This window comes from Lepisma saccharinum, chromosome 1 (genome assembly GCF_977018435.1).
Source record: "Lepisma saccharinum chromosome 1, izLepSacc3.1, whole genome shotgun sequence".
NCBI lineage: Eukaryota > Metazoa > Arthropoda > Insecta > Zygentoma > Lepismatidae > Lepisma > Lepisma saccharinum.
In genome coordinates, this window is record NC_139229.1 from 106,547,361 (window position 1) to 106,566,824 (window position 19,464).

Below are 19,464 nucleotides of genomic sequence, written 5' to 3' on the forward strand. Positions count from 1 at the left end.
GTAGGCTTTTGTCCTCAAGGGTATTGCAGAGGCGTTAGAACGAATTTCGTAGAGAGGAAATAATTTCTTATGTATTTTTACACTTCTTAGTGCTGCCTTGCTTTTATTATTCATATATTTTTCTGTCTTTTATCTTTATTTTTCCTGTCTTATTTTTATTGTATACTTGGTTTATACTCTATTCCTAGTAAATATATGAAAGTCGGTTAGGTGGGAGAATAGCATGTGCCGTTCCTCGCTGGCCTAATGAAGATATTATTGTTATTATAAATTTAGTTGTGACATGTTTTCTTCCCATTTTCTGAGGGGTGTAAGGGGTGACCTTCCACATAGTACACCCAAATGTCAACCTCACTTCCACGTTAGTGCACCCTGGACTGAAGACTAACGAGGCTCTGGCGACTGGCCCCATGGCCAGTATAATTTTGTTTGTGTTGTCCTGTTCTTTTGTCCTTATGTGTGCTGAGTGCCCCTTTACAGCCTCATCTTTTAACAGAAGTCAGAACATTTTAAATTTTTTAGTTATTCAACGTTAGAATTGTTATTTGTAATGGTAAGGGGCTGGCCCCCGTATACTGTGACGGGAGCAAAATAGCCTAAGTGCTGACGCTCCCAAAATTTTAAATTCAAATCAAATCAAATCAACCCATTTTCTGAGTATCCTATTCTTTTGTAGACAATCTGGATCAAGGGTAGTTAACTTGCACCAATAGCATCTCTCTTGGACTGCCACTGATCTTGCTTCAAGCAGGAGGCTTCAATTAAGAAACTATTTTTGAGAAAAAGTATGATCACTGAAAATTATTAATGGAACGTTCTTTTCAGATTAACCCCTGCTTTTGCGGTAGTGATTGGAATATACGCCACTTTGTTCTACTACGTTGGAGATGGGCCCATGTGGGAGTCAGTGGTTGGGACCATCAGAGGCAACTGCTCGCTGTCCTGGTGGAAGAGCCTCACCTACTTAAACAACTACCCGTTCATGGCCAATATTGATTCTTCTCAGGAGGTATACTTATAATTAGCATAAGTATAAAATTAATATTATAAGTTAGACCAAATTTGAGAAACTAATCCGGGCCTCTCCGAAGGCGTAGTTGTAACTCTGTCGCCTTGTAATCAAAGGTTCCCGTCTTCGACCTCCTTGAGGGTACATCGCACAGTAGTTGTATCTCGCTTTAAACTGTAGGTCCAGTCCGGACTAACCTTTTTGAGCGCAAGTAAAAAGAATTCTTGAGAGCTAGTTCTTGACATTAAAAATAGTATAGTTGTATTTTTAGATCATATGATTCAAACAACGGTATATAATCAAGTTATAAATTATTTTCGTGGTATTGATGCATCAAAATACAAGGGTATTTTTATCAACTACTGTTTCGTGTGGTGAAAAAAATGCATCAATGGAGAAGATCAGACACATTCGTTTCAGAGACACCAAAATTACACGCTTAAATGTAGGTGCATCAGTCTCGATTTGATGCATTTAGAGTTCTGTGTTATGATCATAAGTTCGACTTGATTATCAAGGCTCCTACGACAATATTGAATTAGCTACCATTTTTTCAGTTTCCACCTAGGGTCATCATCGATTTTTTTCTTCAGATCAGGTCATTTCCTAATTTTGAATTGAATTCCCATGATCACTTAACTTCTGATGTGACATAATATCGTTAATATTTTAGACTTATTTTGAAAGCTTGGTCTTTGGAAGTTTAGGGATATAGATATATCTCATCAAAGAGCTTATATATATATAAGCTTTGATATATGGTTTTTTCGACAAATGAGGACTCTTGTTATATACGGTGAGTCACATAATTATTCGGACAGATAAGATTTCTGAATATTTACTGACGTAGTCGTGATATAATACGATGATAAATGTTTAATATTTATTTAACAAGCAAAACACAATATGAGCACAATGTTAATTATCTTCAATTATGATTAATATAATATATTAGTAAAATATTTTCATTAAACAAAACAAACATTTTTTGTAGGTTAAACAAAATTATTCGGACACATGGAAGGAGAAACAGGAAAACACGCTTGAAAAGCAACGAACAGAAATGTCAGTATCTGGTAGGCATCCCATTCATTTTTAACACCTCGGATAAACGATTTGGCATACTTTCTACCAATTTTCTGGTGTACACTGGCGATATGTTGGCCCATTCATGTTGAAGTCTCTTCTTGAGGTCTGCCTTCGAGGTTATAGGTGTTTTCCTCAATTCTTTTTCCAACTTACACCAGAGGTGCTCAATGACGTTCAAGTCTGGAGACTGCGGTGGAGGATGGAGCACTTTTGGGCAGTTGTACAATAACCATTCTTGTACTACGCGGGTAGTGTTCTTCGGGTCATTATCTTGATAAAACATAAAGTTACAAAGAATGCCCATCATTTCAGCACTGGTCTTTAGATTTGACTTCAGAATGTCAAGGTAACGGTACCTGTTCATTGTCTGTTCGATGAAAGCCAATTTACCAATGCCTTGGGCCGACATGCAGCCCCAAACCATTACGTGACCACCCCCGTGCTTCACTGTTGCTTGCAAATTTTTCCCTCGGAGCTCCTCATTCGGTTTACGCCACACTGTTACCCTCCCATCTGACTCACAAATATTGAATTTACTCTCGTCAGTGAAAATTACCCGATTCCACCATGTCTGAACCTTGCCTAAGTGTTCCTTTGCGAACACCAGTCTTTTTGTCCTGTTTGGCTTACTTACAAATGGCTTTCTCATGTCTACACGGCCATGATAGTTTGCCCTTCTGAGCGCTCTTCGTATAGTTTCAGGATGACCATGCTTTCCACACTCCTCAGCTACCTCAGCACACACCATTTGAGCACTCATCTTTGGTTTCTTTTTAAATTTTCCTCACGATTACTGTATTTTCTCTGGGGGAAAAATTTCTTGGTCTCCCTGTATGACCGTGGAACTTGATCCTGTCTTCATCTTTAAATCGCTTAACTGTACTTTTTTCATTTTCAAATTTGAGGCAATTGCACAGTAAGTTTTACCCTTAGCGTGGTGCCATATCACCAACTGACGTTGTTCAAATGAACTTTCCTTTCCTCTTCGCCCCATTTCTACATAGAAAATGTTCTTATATCACAACTTTGTTAAACAAAACGCGATCGTAATTGCTATAGAAACCTACAGGAAACCAGAGTAAATATATATGAACAGAGTCTGTACATACATAAACCAATCCGTAAATCGAAATTGTCACTGTATCGCAAACTTACGCTAACATTTACTGTGTGTCCGAATAATTTTGTGGCACTATTTTTGCAACGGTAGGGATTCATCCTTCGTTATATTCTTGCTGATGTTCTTTTTTAAACTTTTTATCCTCCAATTTAGTGCTAAACATGACATTTTTTAAAAGAAAATCAACTTCAACGCTGTACACAGATTTCACTCCCTTCCCGCTCTTAAACGTTAGAAATTTACTGTGTGTCCGAATAATTATGTGACTCACTGTACGCTCCTTGTATCTCAGTATATGGAGTTTCCATAACGATATGCCAATTTTCTTTCGAATATTTAATCTCGTTACTCTTAGATCAAGATTATATAAATGCGAACTCAGTGTTCTTCAACTTGACTCATTTTGGGAAAAAAAAATGATTTACTTACGAAGTACTTAGAAACATGTACTGCGTTATTAAGTATATGTAACATTGCCTTGTATTCGAATTTGAATATTTGAAATGAAGCCGATCCTTGTTATTTCTTTTTAAAATATTGAAAAAGTAATTCATATCTCATACTTGTGTTTAGATTAAGGTTCGGCGTCCATACATGAACAAAATGGGAAAATGAACAAAACGAAAGGTGATATTTTTAACAGTATGCCTTTATACATGGACCAAACTAGCAATGGTAATTTGAAACACCTTTAACGACTTACAACGGCAATTGCGAACATTGCCATGTCATATGATACGAAATTAATCGCGACAGCCCTCAGGACAGAGTGGTTAGGGTAGTTCTACGAAATCATGACTTCAATGTTCGTGTCCTGGGCAAGTAACAGACGCTTTATTGTGTTCATCCTCTCTATCTCATCCTCATTGTCGCAATTAGCCTAGCTAACGTCAAATTATTAAAAATGCAAAATGTAAATTCTATTGGTTAACCTCGTCTCTCTTTTTGTGTTCTAGTGTGTAATGCAGGCCTGGTACCTGTACGTGGATATGCAACTCTATTGGCTCTCTCCGCTGTTCCTGTATCCTCTATGGAGATGGCCCAAGTATGGGTTAGTTGCTCTCTCAGTTGCCATAGTTGGCTCCATTGCTATTCCCTTCACGCTAACCCTGGAGAAAAGCCTACCATGGACCGTCGATTACTTCAAGTGAGTTAAACTTTATAAGTATCTGAAATTATAGCCGAATAGAATTTCTGACTTAGTATTTTAATGTGGTTATTTTACTAAAACGACATTAAACTTATTTCCTAATGTCTTAATGTTATGTTTTCTCTCAATATTGAAGAATCTTTTATTAATTTACTTTTGTTTACTTGTAGCTATACGTTTATATTTTATTTTATTTTATATACAAATGTTCTGAATATAAATAATGACTCTTATCATTCTGTTTATCGTTCGTACATTTTCACTTCTCGCATATTTATTCTTTCGATGGGATATAAACTTTTATGTGTAATCATTGGGTGATACTTCCTATACCAATCTTTAAATATTGGCACACAACGGAATAGAATATTAACTCACTATAAATATGATGTGTACAAGTGCCAAATAAAGACGCCACAATGATCAATATTTATATTACAATTAAGTAATATTCTGAGAATAACGGTAACAATATATGAAGATAAAAAGTGAAATATAGTGCTTTTGCACCGTGTCATAAAGTGAAGCAGAATTTTTGGGGCAGAGTTTCACACATTCTCTTCCCGCTCATTATGGGGATGGTGGTTTGATTAGCACCACGCTCCAGCCGCCTTTACCCCTAGAATCGCCTCCAAACAAGTAATGATGAGAGCCTTGAAGTCAACTACAAAATTATTTAAATTAAACTAACTCAGATCACATGAAGGCGCTTGAGAAGAAACACAAAAACAACTTTAAATATTTCCTTTTCCATTTCAGTATGAAGAATTTTTTCGAATTTATGGAATATATTTACAACCCAACCTACTCAAGAGCAACTCCTTACTTCGTGGGAATTCTAGCGGGGTACATTTTGCACAAGCATAGACAAAGCCCATACAATCTGACAAAGGTAAGTGACAGAATATCACACATTTTGTACCACTTCACAATTATTAATCCTTGAGATGTATCCTATATTTTGTTTTTCTTCATTGCACGTAAATTTGACTTTTGACCACGGACACACACGCACGAGCCTGACATGGTAACAAAAGAGATTTCGGCAATTTAAGCGAGTGTCTCTTCCTATGAATTTATCCAGAAATGTCCTGAACAACATATAGTAGTTCCTGAAATATCTATGTCACCTGATACTGATTTTCTCGTAAAGACAGACAGGTGAAGCAATATAAATACCTGATATTGCATTAAAATTATATATATATATATAAACTGCTCACAAAAAGTTTTGCATCACCCAAGAAATGATAGAAAGAACACTCGCAACATGTCCCACTGGGCCAGCTGTGAGAAAGCACACTGTGCTGTGCAAGATACCCATTCAACCCCGCATAACTCGCTCTTCAGACGACAGCCACGGCCAGCTAAGCATATTTGTGTGTTCGAACATCTCAGTATTGTGGGTGGTAATGGTCAAGGCTATATCTCCCACTTACGTAGAGAGACTCAAGTAGTGAAGGTGCGTTGTAGACATGCCCAGGCGTACAATATCGCAGTTCGATCGGGCAAGGGTTATCGCCTTCGTGCAGAGTGGGATGTCACAACGGGCGGTAGCCTCGACGATGGGAATCGCACAGAGCGATGTCAGCAGAACATGGAGAAGGTACACAGACAGTGGGACAGTAGCAGATCGCCACCGTTCAGGTCGACCACGGGTAACAACACCAGCCCAGGACCGTTTGCTAGGAATCACAGCCCTGTGGCACAATACCAGGACCGCAAATGAGTTGCGAAATGACCTCCAACAAGCCTCAGGCGTACGTGTTTCGACCCAGACTGTTCGCAATAGACTGAGAGCAAGAGGCTTACGTTGCCGAAGACCCATGCGTCGGCAACCTCTAAGTGCAAACCAACAGCGTGATCGTTTGGTGTGGGCACGCGAACATGTGCATTGGGGACTTGCAGATTGGTCGTGTGTACTCTTTACAGATGAATGTAGGCTTTGTCTGAGGCCTGATTCGAGACGTGTGAGAGTGTGGAGAGGCGTAGGACCGCGGGAGAGACTTCGTCATGTGCAACCTGTTTATCCATTCCAAGGAGGTGGCATTATGGTTTGGGCAGGGATTATGCACGGCCACCGAACGCCCCTAATTGCAATTCAAGGGACACTGACAGGACCGCGTTACATCAGAGACATCCTACAAACAACTGTGGAACCATACCGTCAGAACATTGGTCCAACTCTTGTGTTCATGGATGATAATGCCCGGCCACATCGTGCACGGGTGGTGCAAGATTATCTGCAGCAGGCCCAAATTAACAGAATGCCCTGGCCGCCAGGAAGCCCAGACATAAATTGTATCGAGCATGCTTGGGCCATGTTGAGGAATGCAATGGCACACCGTCCTGTGCTCCCAGACTCTCCACGTGAGCTTCTTTTGGCAGCACAGGAGGAATGGGATCGTTTACCACAGGATGACCTTGATCATCTCATTGCAATCATGCCCCAGCGTGTTGAAGACCTCATTGCAGCTCGAGGGGGACATACCGGGTGGTAAGCATTCTGTCTGACATAACAAATAGGCAGATAGCATTGTTGTGCCATTTGTTTCCCTTTGCTACTTCAGCAGTGTGTCATTTTTTATTTTTTTTTGGATTAGTGTGAACGTTATTTTTCATGCCATTCCCATGTTTTCCACGTTTTATTCTTTCTTGTACTGATTGAACAATTGTATGTTTATTTTCTTCCCAGGAATACAGTTTTTGTTGGTGATGCAAAATTTTTTGTGAGCAGTTTATATATTTTCCACCGCTAATAGTTTCAGAGATATTCCTACTTGATACTTTCTTCTGATCAATAACCCAACATAATAAGGGACTGAAAAATTGAAGCAGAGGCCAAATGTTTCAAGAACGGTTTGTGCTTTTTTTTTTGCTTGCTTTTTCGAGTATCCCACAATGATTGATTTACCTAGGTCTGAAAATTTCTTCGTTCCTTCTAGTTTGTTATCTACGGCGGTTGGACGCTGTGCACGGCTGTGTGCCTGACGGTCGTCTACAGTCTGAGCATCTACTACAACGAAGGCCACGAATACAACGCTGTGGAAGCCGCATTCTACGCTGCTTTCCATCGTTTTGCGTGGGCAGTCGGGATTGGCTGGTTGGTGTTCGCTTGCATTACTGGCCACGGTGGTAAGTAAGCGGGTCTCTATTATGTTGCTTCTCTAACTCCGACACAGACGTCTATCTCTAAAACTTACAACTAACCCAACAAATTCTACCGAACAAACCAAACCCAATATCCAAATAACACCTTGAGTTCTTTCTCAGGCACGACTTGGCGAGTCAACGGAAGCTGAGTATGTAGAAAACTCCCCCCACTAACACAGCCAAATTAGCTTGAAATAAGTAGAATCATTCTTCATAGGATACCTCGAAATACCAAAACCTACCCCAACCAGAGGAAACCCGCTGTGGTAAAAAATCTGGTACCAAGCACCACTCACCCTCAAACGAAACTAACCATATAACTCCACTGTCAATGTAGTGATAAGGTTTTCCCCACTTCTTCGAGTTCTTTGTACTGGGATAAATAATTTAAGAGTATACCCCGCACACGTATGTTGCGCAAAGTTAAGTTTGGAGGTTTTTACTGCCAATTTATGCATGCGGTAGTTTTTTCCTCTGTTACGCAAAAATCTTATCTTTCTTCTCTTCTACCTTCGCCTTTATCTTCGCCTTCTAATTATACTTCCGGTAAGTGCTACAAAGGCAGACACCGTTTGATCTACATATACTAGGTGTGCTTTATAGGTATTCCCTAAAAAGCATGCTATGGAGGGCCCCGAAGGGGAAGGGTACTCTTCGGAGAACCAAGAACCTTAGGGGGACGCTTACAAGATTAGGCGTTGCCGCAGACCTATGCTGGACCCCACTCATCCCGACGGGCCCTTTGGGGGCTGAGATTACTTAACATTTCTGATTTCTGTTATATTTTCATGAAAAGAGAACTGTTCCCCCAAATTCAATGCCTTAAAAGACATTGAATTAAGGAATTTTCCTCCGTAGGTTTCAATATTTTTAAGTTGCAAATTTCAATCAGGAGATAGTGAGGAGACAGTATATAAATACAATTACCTAAGTGGGACATTCCAGCGTTACGTGTGTGTCATTTTATACACAAAATTTAAGGTTGTATACAAGAGATTGGATTAAAATATTCATAATGAACTGATTTCATAGAAGAAAGACGTACTGGTATCTGCTAACAAATAAAAAAAAACTCTAGTATGATGGCATAGGCTGAATGCATGAAATGCATTAACAAAAGTGTGTGACGTGTGTAACTAAAAATTTAGCAGATTTTGACTTCATTTGTCTGTGAAGCATATAGGCTGCAGATGCTAGTAACTTTTATTGGTGAAATGTGTAAATTATATGTATTTACAAACATCTAAAGCTTAATGCAATTAGAAACCATAATAATTTCCATATTAATTATTTTGTTATTACATGGAGTAAGATCACTTTTCGTGGAATGCCCCAAATGGTTTTGGCGAACAAGGCAAACTTTGAAGATTGTTCGTAAAGTTGGTATATTCGTAACATATGATTTACAGCTAACATATTTTTTCCATTGAAACATTATAAATGTCTGATAACAATAACTAAGGACAAAGAGATGAAATGTCGAATAAGAACAATATTCTGATTGTTCACTAACATCCTTGTAGATATCAGTAATAAAAGACAGCATACATAATTATGATAAATGCTTCTATTATTTCCCAGGACCTATCGATGCAATTCTATCCTGGAAAGTCTTTCAACCACTGAGCAGATTAACATACTGTGCATATCTCACTCACTTTATGGTACTCAACTACGAGATGGGCACCGCAAGAGTACCAACTCACTATTCGTCTTATACTGTGGTAAGTTAAATTGCAAAATCCGGTCAACTACATCTTGTTCTGTGGCATGTTCTATCAAAAAGCACTTTTCTTCTTTCATATTATACAATTTCTAAGAATATTGTTGCGTTAGGGGAGAATGCTACTACTGTATATTAAACTTGAATATTTATATCACTAGTTTAATCTCAAGAAGGACGATACATTATGAAAATATAAATGGGAAAATTATCTTAAATCATTTTCTTCCTGTCTACCAATACTCAAATAGGTCACTAGAAACAATGCAAACGCCCACACTGAATAAAGAACAAACACAAAACACCACACATGAATAATATACGTATATATGTAATATTTTCACGCATTTTTAAATGTAACTGCTCCTCTACAATATTCTCTCGCCTCCCTTCCGCTCCCCAGTCACTTTGCCTCTTAGACGCCGAGGCTGATTTTCCAGGTATTTGCACTAACACCGAGCGTGTTTTCAGCGGGAAATTTGAAATTCTGCATGCTTCTAAATGAAATTTGTAATTCCGAAACTATTTGCATATATAGGTTGGCGAGCCTTTGGCTAAATTAATTAACGATTGTTTGGAAAATGGCAGCTTTCCAGACTGTCTAAAATATCAAAAGTAATATCTTTACATAAAAAAGGAAATAGATCAAAAATTGAAAACTACAGACCAATTTCCTTATTGTCAATTTTTTCAAAAAATTTCGAAAAAATTAATTTATAATAGTATAATAAAGTATGTAGAAGATAAGAAGATACTCATAAAGCAACAACATGGGTTTGTGAAATCGAAAACAAAAAAATGACATTTTTAATGTAACTGATAATATTCTTTCCGCCATAAACAAAATGTATTCTGTTGTTGGATTTTTTTTGTGATTGTGTGATTCATCACATACTACTAGAGAAATTAAAATACTACGGAATCCGCGGGCTACAAATTAATATAATCCTATTTATTGAATAGAAAACAGAGCTTTGCAATAAATAGCTTATCCAATAATGAGACACAAACAACATATTACTCGGAATTGAAAGATGTGGTTATTGGAATCCCCAAGGATCGATACTAGGACCTCTATTGTTTTTATTGTTCATAAATGACCTTCCAGCAAACGTTAAAACCGCCCAAGGTACTCTTTTCGCTGCTTTACTACGGCTTTAGTAGATTCTGTTAACGGGGTAACCTTAATTCAAAAAAAGGAAAAAGCTCTTACTGAACTACAAAGCTGGTTTTCAGCAAACAAACTTTCTATGAACAACGAAAAAACGAATATAATAAAATTTGTTGTATCTAGAGCCAAAAACTCTTCTATTATGCAAGATAATTTCACAGTAGGGAATGCCGTTATAACAGCTACTTGCAATACAAAATTTCTTGGAATATTTATAGACGGGTGTCTAAACTAGAAAGTTCACATATGTAATTTATGCAAGAGGATAAACACTGTATGTTACCAATTAAGAACTCTAAAAAATAGTTTTAATACGGTGTGTATGCTAAATATCTATTTCTCAAACTTCGAAAGTATTTTGAGATATGGTATCTAATTTTGGGGAAACTCGGCACAATCGCAGAGGATTTTTAAAATTCAAAAAAGAGCATTGCGTATTTTGGCAAATTCACACAAAACTGATACATGTAAGCATATTTTTAAAAAATTTCGCATATTAACACTTCCAAGTTTATACGTACTTGAAACACTTACTTTCATACACGAAACAAAATCCAACTATCCAAAGAACATAGACACTCACAATTAAAATACCAGACCAAAAATAACTTCCACATTCCCAAAGTGTGGCTAACTGCATACCAAACAGGACCTTTTTACACAGGCATCCAGTTATACAATATGTTGCCAAATAGTTACAAAAATTTTGAAAGAACCACGGCCTTTAAAAGTAAGGTGAAGAATTGCTATTGGAATATACATTATATTCAGTTAAAGAATTTCAGGAATTGAATACCTTTATAAAATAAATTTAGATTGTACACACTATATAATTTTGTACTTTTACAGCACTAGTCCACTTAAAGATATAATTTGTCGCTGTATGATTTTACTATTATATCATGTTATTATTATAAAAACATAATGCTCAATTGGTGTATAGATATATATTATGTGCGATGTCAACATCATGTATTTTATAATGTACATGCACCAGTGCTCCTCAGAGGTACTTTCTTTTTTAAAAATTCTCAATGAAATTTCTCAATAAGAACGTTAGAGGTACAGAAGATTATTCGTTTTGTTCAGATACTTTGGGCTATAATCCTGATAGACAAAAACATCCGTAGTCAGTTAGAAGAAGAAAAAAGGGAAAGTAATTAATTTTTTACACGAAATTTGAAATTCCAACCCTTTGTTGGCGGCTGGAGGCTTTTGACTTTCTTTCCCTGTCGCTTCCCCTACCCGTGTTTTTGGCACCAGGAATGTCGGAAGTTCGTACTTCTATTGCCAAAAGTGTGTTTTGAAACACCAAAATTGAGAAAGAAACGATGTTTTTGGAAAACCAAAGAAAATTAAACGCCAAAAAAAATCAGAATTTTTCGGACATCCCCCCCCCTTCCCGACCCAACCAAATAGTAGACCGCAGCAAATTAGAGCTATTATACTCACTGTTTGTTTGGAGGACAATCTGCACTGGGAGGAGTTTATCGAACCGGAGTAAATGCGTACTACAGTGCAAGGAGGATAATCTAGTATGTGGGACACAAATTCCAGGAACCATGGGACCTACGGTTTCAAACAAAAGGGTGGCCACTAGCCTAATAGACAAATTAGAAAACTAAAATCATGTTACAAATTATATAAGTATTATAAATTTTCAAATAATTGGTTTGACAAACTTTAATTTTATTTTGTTTTAATAATTCTACTGTAGCAAAATTTCCGCCCTCCCAAGTAGTAACATTTTCCCCTGAAAGTTTAGGCCTTATACAATGGCGAGATTCTTACAAAAATTGGTAAATATAAAATATCAAACGGAAAGGACATCCTTTGTATACGACTTACCTGGGAATACTAATGTTAATTCCTTTTGAATGGCCTGTTCTGTCCTTGTAAAATAAAATTAATTACATAACATTTTGTACATATAAATAAGATATGGTACATATAAAATTATAATATTTAGGGAATTAGCATGCAGGAAGCAGGCAACTATTAGGATGCTTCAAAATTTCTAATAAAGTTATATTTAGATATGTTATTTTAACAACTTATCATATTTGTTTCACAATTACGCATTCATAGGTAGACAGATATATATACACACAGATTATTAACTTCAATATCTTATTTATGCTTTCAGGTAATTTCATATCTTGGAAATCTGACACTGATTCTAGTTCTCGCCACCATATTGACGTTGACATTTGAGTCTCCGATTCTCATAATTGAAAAAGCTCTGCTGAAGAAAGGTATGTATACAAGTCACTGCAGAATTCGATAGATTATGAATGACAATTAGATTTGATTTGATATTTAGCATCGCCTTTTTAATCCAAGATTAATTTGTCATAATGAAATAGCATTTCATTTCACTACACATTGTTTTCGCAGCATTCATAGTCTCCTACATAGCCAAATCCATGTAACTAATATTTTATAAAATACATATTTTATCTGCATTTTACCGACAAAATTTATTTCTACTTTCATTTGTTATGGATTGGTCGCAATACTGACGATTGTTGTCCATTTTTTATTCCAGTGGCATGAGTACGGACAGAGCGATCGAGATATTAAATATTCAATTTAACTGTTACCTGGTATCTCTTTACTTATAGTGGTTCCGATAAATCAACAGATGTGAATTATTCGATTGTTGTTACGAACAGACAAATGGTCGAACCAATTGGGAACATTTTGTATATTAAATTGATATGTAAAAGGTTATAGACATATATTCTGTCAGAAAAGTACCGGGAATTGTTAAATAAAACGCACAATTTTCATTTATTCATCAATATTTATTTTGTCGCCTTCAAAGTAGGCCTCATTTGATGCAACGCACATATGCCAGCGTTTTTTCCAATCTTGGAAACACTTTTTATAGGCGCTTTCAGGTATGGCCTTCAGCTCCTTCCACGAATTTTGCGGAGCGGAGCGGAGCGGCAATTTTAGTTTTGGGAACATAAAGAAGTCACACAAGGCCAGATCTGGTGAATGCGGTGGTTGATCGATGGTATTTATTGTTTTTGGCCTTAAATTCGGTCACAACTGTCGCTATATGCGATGGCGCATTATCGTCGCGTAAAATCCACGAAATGTTCTTCCACAAATCTGGCCGTTTCTGACGGATTTTCTCACGCAAATGCTTCAATACGGCCAAATAGTAGAGGTAAAGGTGGTATTATGAGCCATTCATATATTATGAGCCCCCCCAATATCTGTTCATGTAGTGGCCTCAACCTGGCGGCGACGATTTTAACTGCTAATTTAGTAACGCCTTTTGCCGCCAGAGAGTTATCGTTCAGTTGCAGCTGATAGTTTATGAGTAAACGTGTTCTTTTTGTTTTCTCGATCTGAAAAACTTTGAAAGGTAAGTGTTTTGCTTTTAATTGCAGTACTTATTCATTTAAATTCATCCTAATGCATTATTGCATTGGATAAAGCATGTTTAAAAGATTGTTTTTGTGTAGATACTATGCAATTTTGCAAGTAACAAAGATTCGTTATGCATGTTCCAATTCCAATATGGCAAGGGTTGTAAAATGAGCCCCCATCGAGCTTGGTATATGAGCCCCCAAACTTTAAGGGGCTCATATTATATACACTACAGGAGTGGTTTCAACTTTGTCTTTTCAGATGTCACGAAAAGTGCTAGGTCCAAAAAACAAGACCAAAGGAAAAAAACTGGAATACTGAAGATATGGTTAAGGCGATGAAGACTGTGAGAAACAAAGATATGGGATTGAAAATGGCATCAAAAATGTTTCTTGTTCCAAGACCTACTCTTCAAAGGCTTGTTCGAGTTGACAAATCACCGGAAGAAGCCGCTTTAACAAAATTAGGGAGAAAACCTATAATGGGTGAGGAGCTGGAAACAGAGTTAGTCGAGTATTTACGTATCGTGGAAAGTAAATTCTATGGTCTTACGAGACAAGATGTTCGCAGGGTAGCTTACCAACTGTGTGAAAGAAATGGAATTAATCACCTATTCACAGAAGAGGGGTTAGCTGGTAGAGTTTGGTTCGACCACTTCATGAATCGTCATAACAGTGTTTTATCTCTTTCAAAACCTGCTGCGACATCGCTTTCAAAAGCAAATGGCTTTAACAAAAAGGCAGTCGACAATTTCTTTGATATCCTGGAAGTCGAGTACGCCAAAAACAACTACCCGGCAGACAGAGTATTTAATGTCGTTCAAAGCAAAATCCTTCGAATCATTGGGTTGGGTTGAGAGAATAAGACAAGTGGGAGTTCTAAGTTCTGCTGAACGGGGGTCTCTCGTGACAGTAGTCTGCTGCATGAGTGCAGGGGAAACTTTTGTACCTCCTATCTTCATTTTTCTTAGGAAAAATATGTCTGAGCTTCTCGTGAAAGGCGCTCCACCTGGGGCAATTGGTGGATGTCACCCGTCCGGATGGATACAAGCAAACATTTTCACAGACTGACTAACGCACTTTATTGACAAAATTAAACCCTCAAAAAATTACCCTGTGCTCCTTATTCTAGATGGCCACAACTCCCACACCAAAAACATTGACATTGTGAATCTTGCTCGAGAAAATGGCATATCCATTGTAAGTTTACCCCCATGCACATCGCATAAACTGCAGCCTCTTAACTGCGCTTTGAAACATCACTACAGTGAAAACATACGCAAGTGAGAGACCAGTTGGACCCTATGATATTGCCGAACTATTGGGAAAGGCTTATTTGACTTGCCAGACCGGATCCATTGCTGTGATTGGGTTTCAGGTTACAGGATTATATCCATGTAACCAGAATGTTTTTTCTGCTGTGGATTTTGCACCTTCCTCTCAAGAGGCACTGGATTTGGAAACCCTGCAAAAAGGCAAAGGGAAAATACCTAAATCCTCCAACAATGCAGTAAGAGGACAAAACACAGGTACTGAAACTCCACAAGAAGATGGTCAAAATGCATCTGGGACGACAATTGTAGAATCAAACCGCGCTGGAACTGCAAATTTACCAGTTTTGGAGAATGTGCAAGTAACAAGATTGCAACCAGCTGCTACAGATTTGGCATGGGCAGTTCCGGTCTGTGTAAAGATAAGGAGAAGAAGATTTCCGGACACACTGTGTCTCCAAAAGATATCTGGCCTGTTCCCGATCCAAAGAGGAAAGTGACTAACAAAGGTCCTAAACCCTCCAAGGTAGCTTTGATTACATCGTCTCCGTGCAAAGATGCTCTGTTGGCTACTGGAGAAAAAGAAAGAAGTCAGATTCAGCTGAAAGGAAAATAAAACTGAAGGATAAAAAGCAAAAAGATGATCAACAGCCTACTGAAAAAAACACAAACTAAAACAAAGCATGCAGTGAAACCGAAGCTTCATAAAGATTCAGATGAGGAATTCTGTGAATCAGATATCGATTCTGGGGAAAATGTCTTAGAAACACCAATCGGAGTGGAAAGTCCCGGTGATGAAGAAGCAGTTTGTCTGTTCTGCGAGGGTCTATTTTCGGCAGATGACCGAGAAGAACTGTAGGTGAAATGTCTCATCTGTGAAATGTGGGCACACAACGACTGCGCTGGATGCGAGAAGGATATTTACATTTGCTACTTTTGTAAATATACATTACAAAGAATCAAAATAAAACTTTTCAAATGGTTTCTTAATGATCCTTTCAATTCATTTTTAATTACCCTTACAATTGGTTTTGTAATGATTTTTTCAATGATCTTGTTATGAACTCTTTTATGGCATTTCACATCATAATATCTTTTTTAAGGTTTTGTAATGAATAAAATGTTGTTTGTATGATTTAATTTGCGGCCTACCCAGCGTCGAATAACATGGGTACCTGGGGGAAACCCTGGGGGGTAAAGGCGGTCAGGGGCGTGATGCTGATCACATCACCCCCACTCACGACCGGATCAAGAAAGTGTGGGGAGTAACCCCCACACCCCCTATACGCCTTCATGGCGTGGTGCTATGCACAGGGGAACACTTTTTTATGATTTAATTTGTCATACACTTTTCTAAACCAGTCATTCTATTATTTTTTTCCTAGGGGCTCATATTACCAGCACAAAACTTTTTTTTCCACAAATTGACTTGTTTTGTATTTTATTTTTTTTCATATCCTTAAAGTTGCTCAAATTGGTTTATATTTTAACAGTAGTTGTATGAAATGTTGTAGTTAAAGTTAGCGTAAGTATCTGAACAAAAAAGTTAAAAATCAAATTTTAAAAAATACAAAACAAAATGGGGGCTCATAATACCACCTTTACCTCTATTCTTTATTGACCGTCTGTCCCTCTGGAACGAATTCATGATGCACCAAACCACGAATATCGAAGAAAACAATGAGCATCATCTTGACTGTTGAGCGCCTTTGGCGTGTTTTTTTTCGGTTTCGGCTCGTCATTTGTCCTCCATTCTGATGACTGTTGACTTGTTTGCATGTCAAACTCGTAGACCCATGTCTCGTCACCAGTTATGATGCGTTCCATGAATGTGGGATGAGAATTGGCGCGATCCAGCATGTCTAAAGAGACCTGCTCACGGTACTGTTTTTGAAGAAAATTCAGCTCTTTTGGAACAAGCCGTGCGGCGACGCTTCTCGTGCCCAAAATATCCACCAAAATCAAACGAACAGACTCGTGAGATATGTTAAGGTCACTAGCTATCTCTCTTAAGCTGAAATGGCGATTATCGAGCACAATTTCCTTCACTTTTTCGATGTTTTCATCTGTTGAAGAGGTCGAAGGTCGTCCAGAACGAGGCATGTCTTCGACGATCTCTCGGCCCTCCTTGAACGCTTTGTACCACTTGTAAACCCGTGTTTTTGATAAAACTGATTCACCATAAGTCTTTTCTAACATTTTTAGCGAGTCAGCACACGAAATTCCGTTCGCAACACAAAATTTAAGGCAAACTCTTTGTTCAATAATTTCGTTCATTGTAAAAATCGTGATGCACTACTGAAGTGGACTGATTCATCCAGCTGCTGTAAACAAACTGGTTGACAGTTCGCGCTCATGTATGGCATAGTAATTAAGTACAGTGCTACCAACTTACAGAAAAAAATATATTTAAAAGATCATTAGCGCGGGCCTTTTAAATTACACATTCCCGGTACTTTTTTGACCGAAGGTATATCGATTGCTGATCTAGGTTGTTTGGCAGTTTGGTAGACGCTTTGACGGATATCCTTTTGATTGTTGATTTAAAACAGACGTAAAGGATGGTTATCAGTTCTTTCAAGGGTATCATCCTAATTGCGAAGACATACTGCCTGAACAGGAATAACCTGGGAGGGTTGTGTCCAAATTGGGAACAAATTTTTCTGCCTTGGGACCTACAATTTCTCACACTTCCTGTGCTTTTTTAACGATTTTTTTAAAGGGACTCAGTTCCACACTTGAGACTGGTCAGTGTCTCGTGGGTCATAGTTGGAACATAGAAAATTCGACAGGATTAGAGTCGTCGTCGAAGTATACATAATTTAATAATAAATGTATGACTTATTTTTATACCACTACATACTGCACAATTCTTAACTGGAAAGAGCTTCATCAATTAATAATACAATTATTAACTTTACCTAAATTTCGAAACATATAACACTGTTCTTAAAAATTGAAGAATATCGTCAGTTTCCTTACACACGTTAGTGCTCCTGGCTATCCTTTCGTCCGATAAAACATATTTCTTCTTCCATATTAGACCTTCCAGGTTCACTTCCATGCTAAGAATCATGTCATTAGACTTTCCTGCCTCAGTCTTTAAGCTTTTTATGAGGTATTCTACTCTTGGATGTGGCTTACCTAGCTCACCGTTGATTTTGTAGTTACATACCTTCACTGCATTATTTGTCCGGTGTATTCTGTTGAAGCAGTTCCACATCTCTTTTGGCACTAAGAGGTTTTCGAGACATTAACACACGAATGGAAGTCTGATTATGTTGGCAGACTGAAAGGCTTAAATGACCTTGGAGAGATTTACAGAGTACAATACCATGATAAGTAAATGAGATTCGCTATTTTTACTAGTCAAGCCGGTTGTCTGGGTCACTACCCTTATTTGTTTTTGAAAACAGGTTTATCAGCTCCATGTGTTCGCAATTAGAACATGGAATTATTTCTCGCTCTTATGTGTTCGCAATTAGACGATTTAGGAGTTGTTCGCAATTAGGATTTGAAAGACTCCAAAGTTCATATATATAGCTCAAATTGTTTCGGAGTATCATGACGTGGAAAAAAAATTATCCACTATTGACTTCAATTGGTTTACCCCAACAGACAAAATAATTTATGTCACATCAAATTCATATTAGTGGCCCAGCCGTGTAATGAAGAACATAGGATGGGAGTGGGGTAAGGCTCCAGACATTCTCGATCTCTGCTATATTCTATGTATATTGTATGTTATGTTGTTGAATTGGTATTTTATGTCCATTTTATGCACAGATAGGCTAATCGGGACTGTGCAATGTGCCTCCACCGGATATCGAACCCATTGGTTAGAGGTTGAGTAAGCCCTAGAGCCCCTTTATGTGGAACATAGTTGGGAAAATTTTACATCTGAGTTCATACATTATCGGACTCGAATATAAATTACAGCTTTGTAACTGGTACCTTTATTATTGCAGGATCTCAGGGACGTCCTGGAGGACAGGAGAGCAACAATGGCAAGAAGAATGGACACACAAACGAGGCATTCACTGAGGACAACAGTCCACAAACAGAAGAAAAGAAGTAGGTTTATGAGGAATCGAAGTCGATGATGCATATGTTGTCCCTGTATTGAACATTTTACGTACATTTACGTACTTTCGACAAAAGGGGAATGCATTAAGTAACAAAGCAAATAATATTTATAATGCTCGTAGTAACTCAGGAAAATCAGAAATGAAATATTTGACTAGCGACAAACGAAGAGTTGTAAAGTATTGACTTGCAGAAACATCTACCAATTCACTATTTATTTCTATTTACATCCATGCATATTATGTAATTTGTAATTTACGTTCAGTATGTAGTATTTACTTTGTAATTCCATGACATTACATATTTATT

General features: G+C 37.7%; 1 protein-coding gene across 1 annotated transcript in view; it reads left to right on the forward strand.

Moving 5' to 3' along the window:
• LOC145984958 (nose resistant to fluoxetine protein 6-like) overlaps positions 1 to 19,147 on the forward strand; it is a 29,103-nt gene extending 9,956 nt beyond the window's left edge. Inside the window, exons 7-13 of the mRNA XM_083118400.1 lie at positions 826 to 1,009; positions 4,175 to 4,365; positions 5,128 to 5,260; positions 7,314 to 7,503; positions 9,103 to 9,245; positions 12,562 to 12,670; positions 19,038 to 19,147. Coding sequence (XP_082974526.1) covers positions 826 to 1,009; positions 4,175 to 4,365; positions 5,128 to 5,260; positions 7,314 to 7,503; positions 9,103 to 9,245; positions 12,562 to 12,670; positions 19,038 to 19,147 — 1,060 coding nt within the window. The remainder of the gene's footprint in view (positions 1 to 825; positions 1,010 to 4,174; positions 4,366 to 5,127; positions 5,261 to 7,313; positions 7,504 to 9,102; positions 9,246 to 12,561; positions 12,671 to 19,037) is intronic.
• The last annotated feature ends 317 nt before the right edge of the window (positions 19,148 to 19,464 follow it).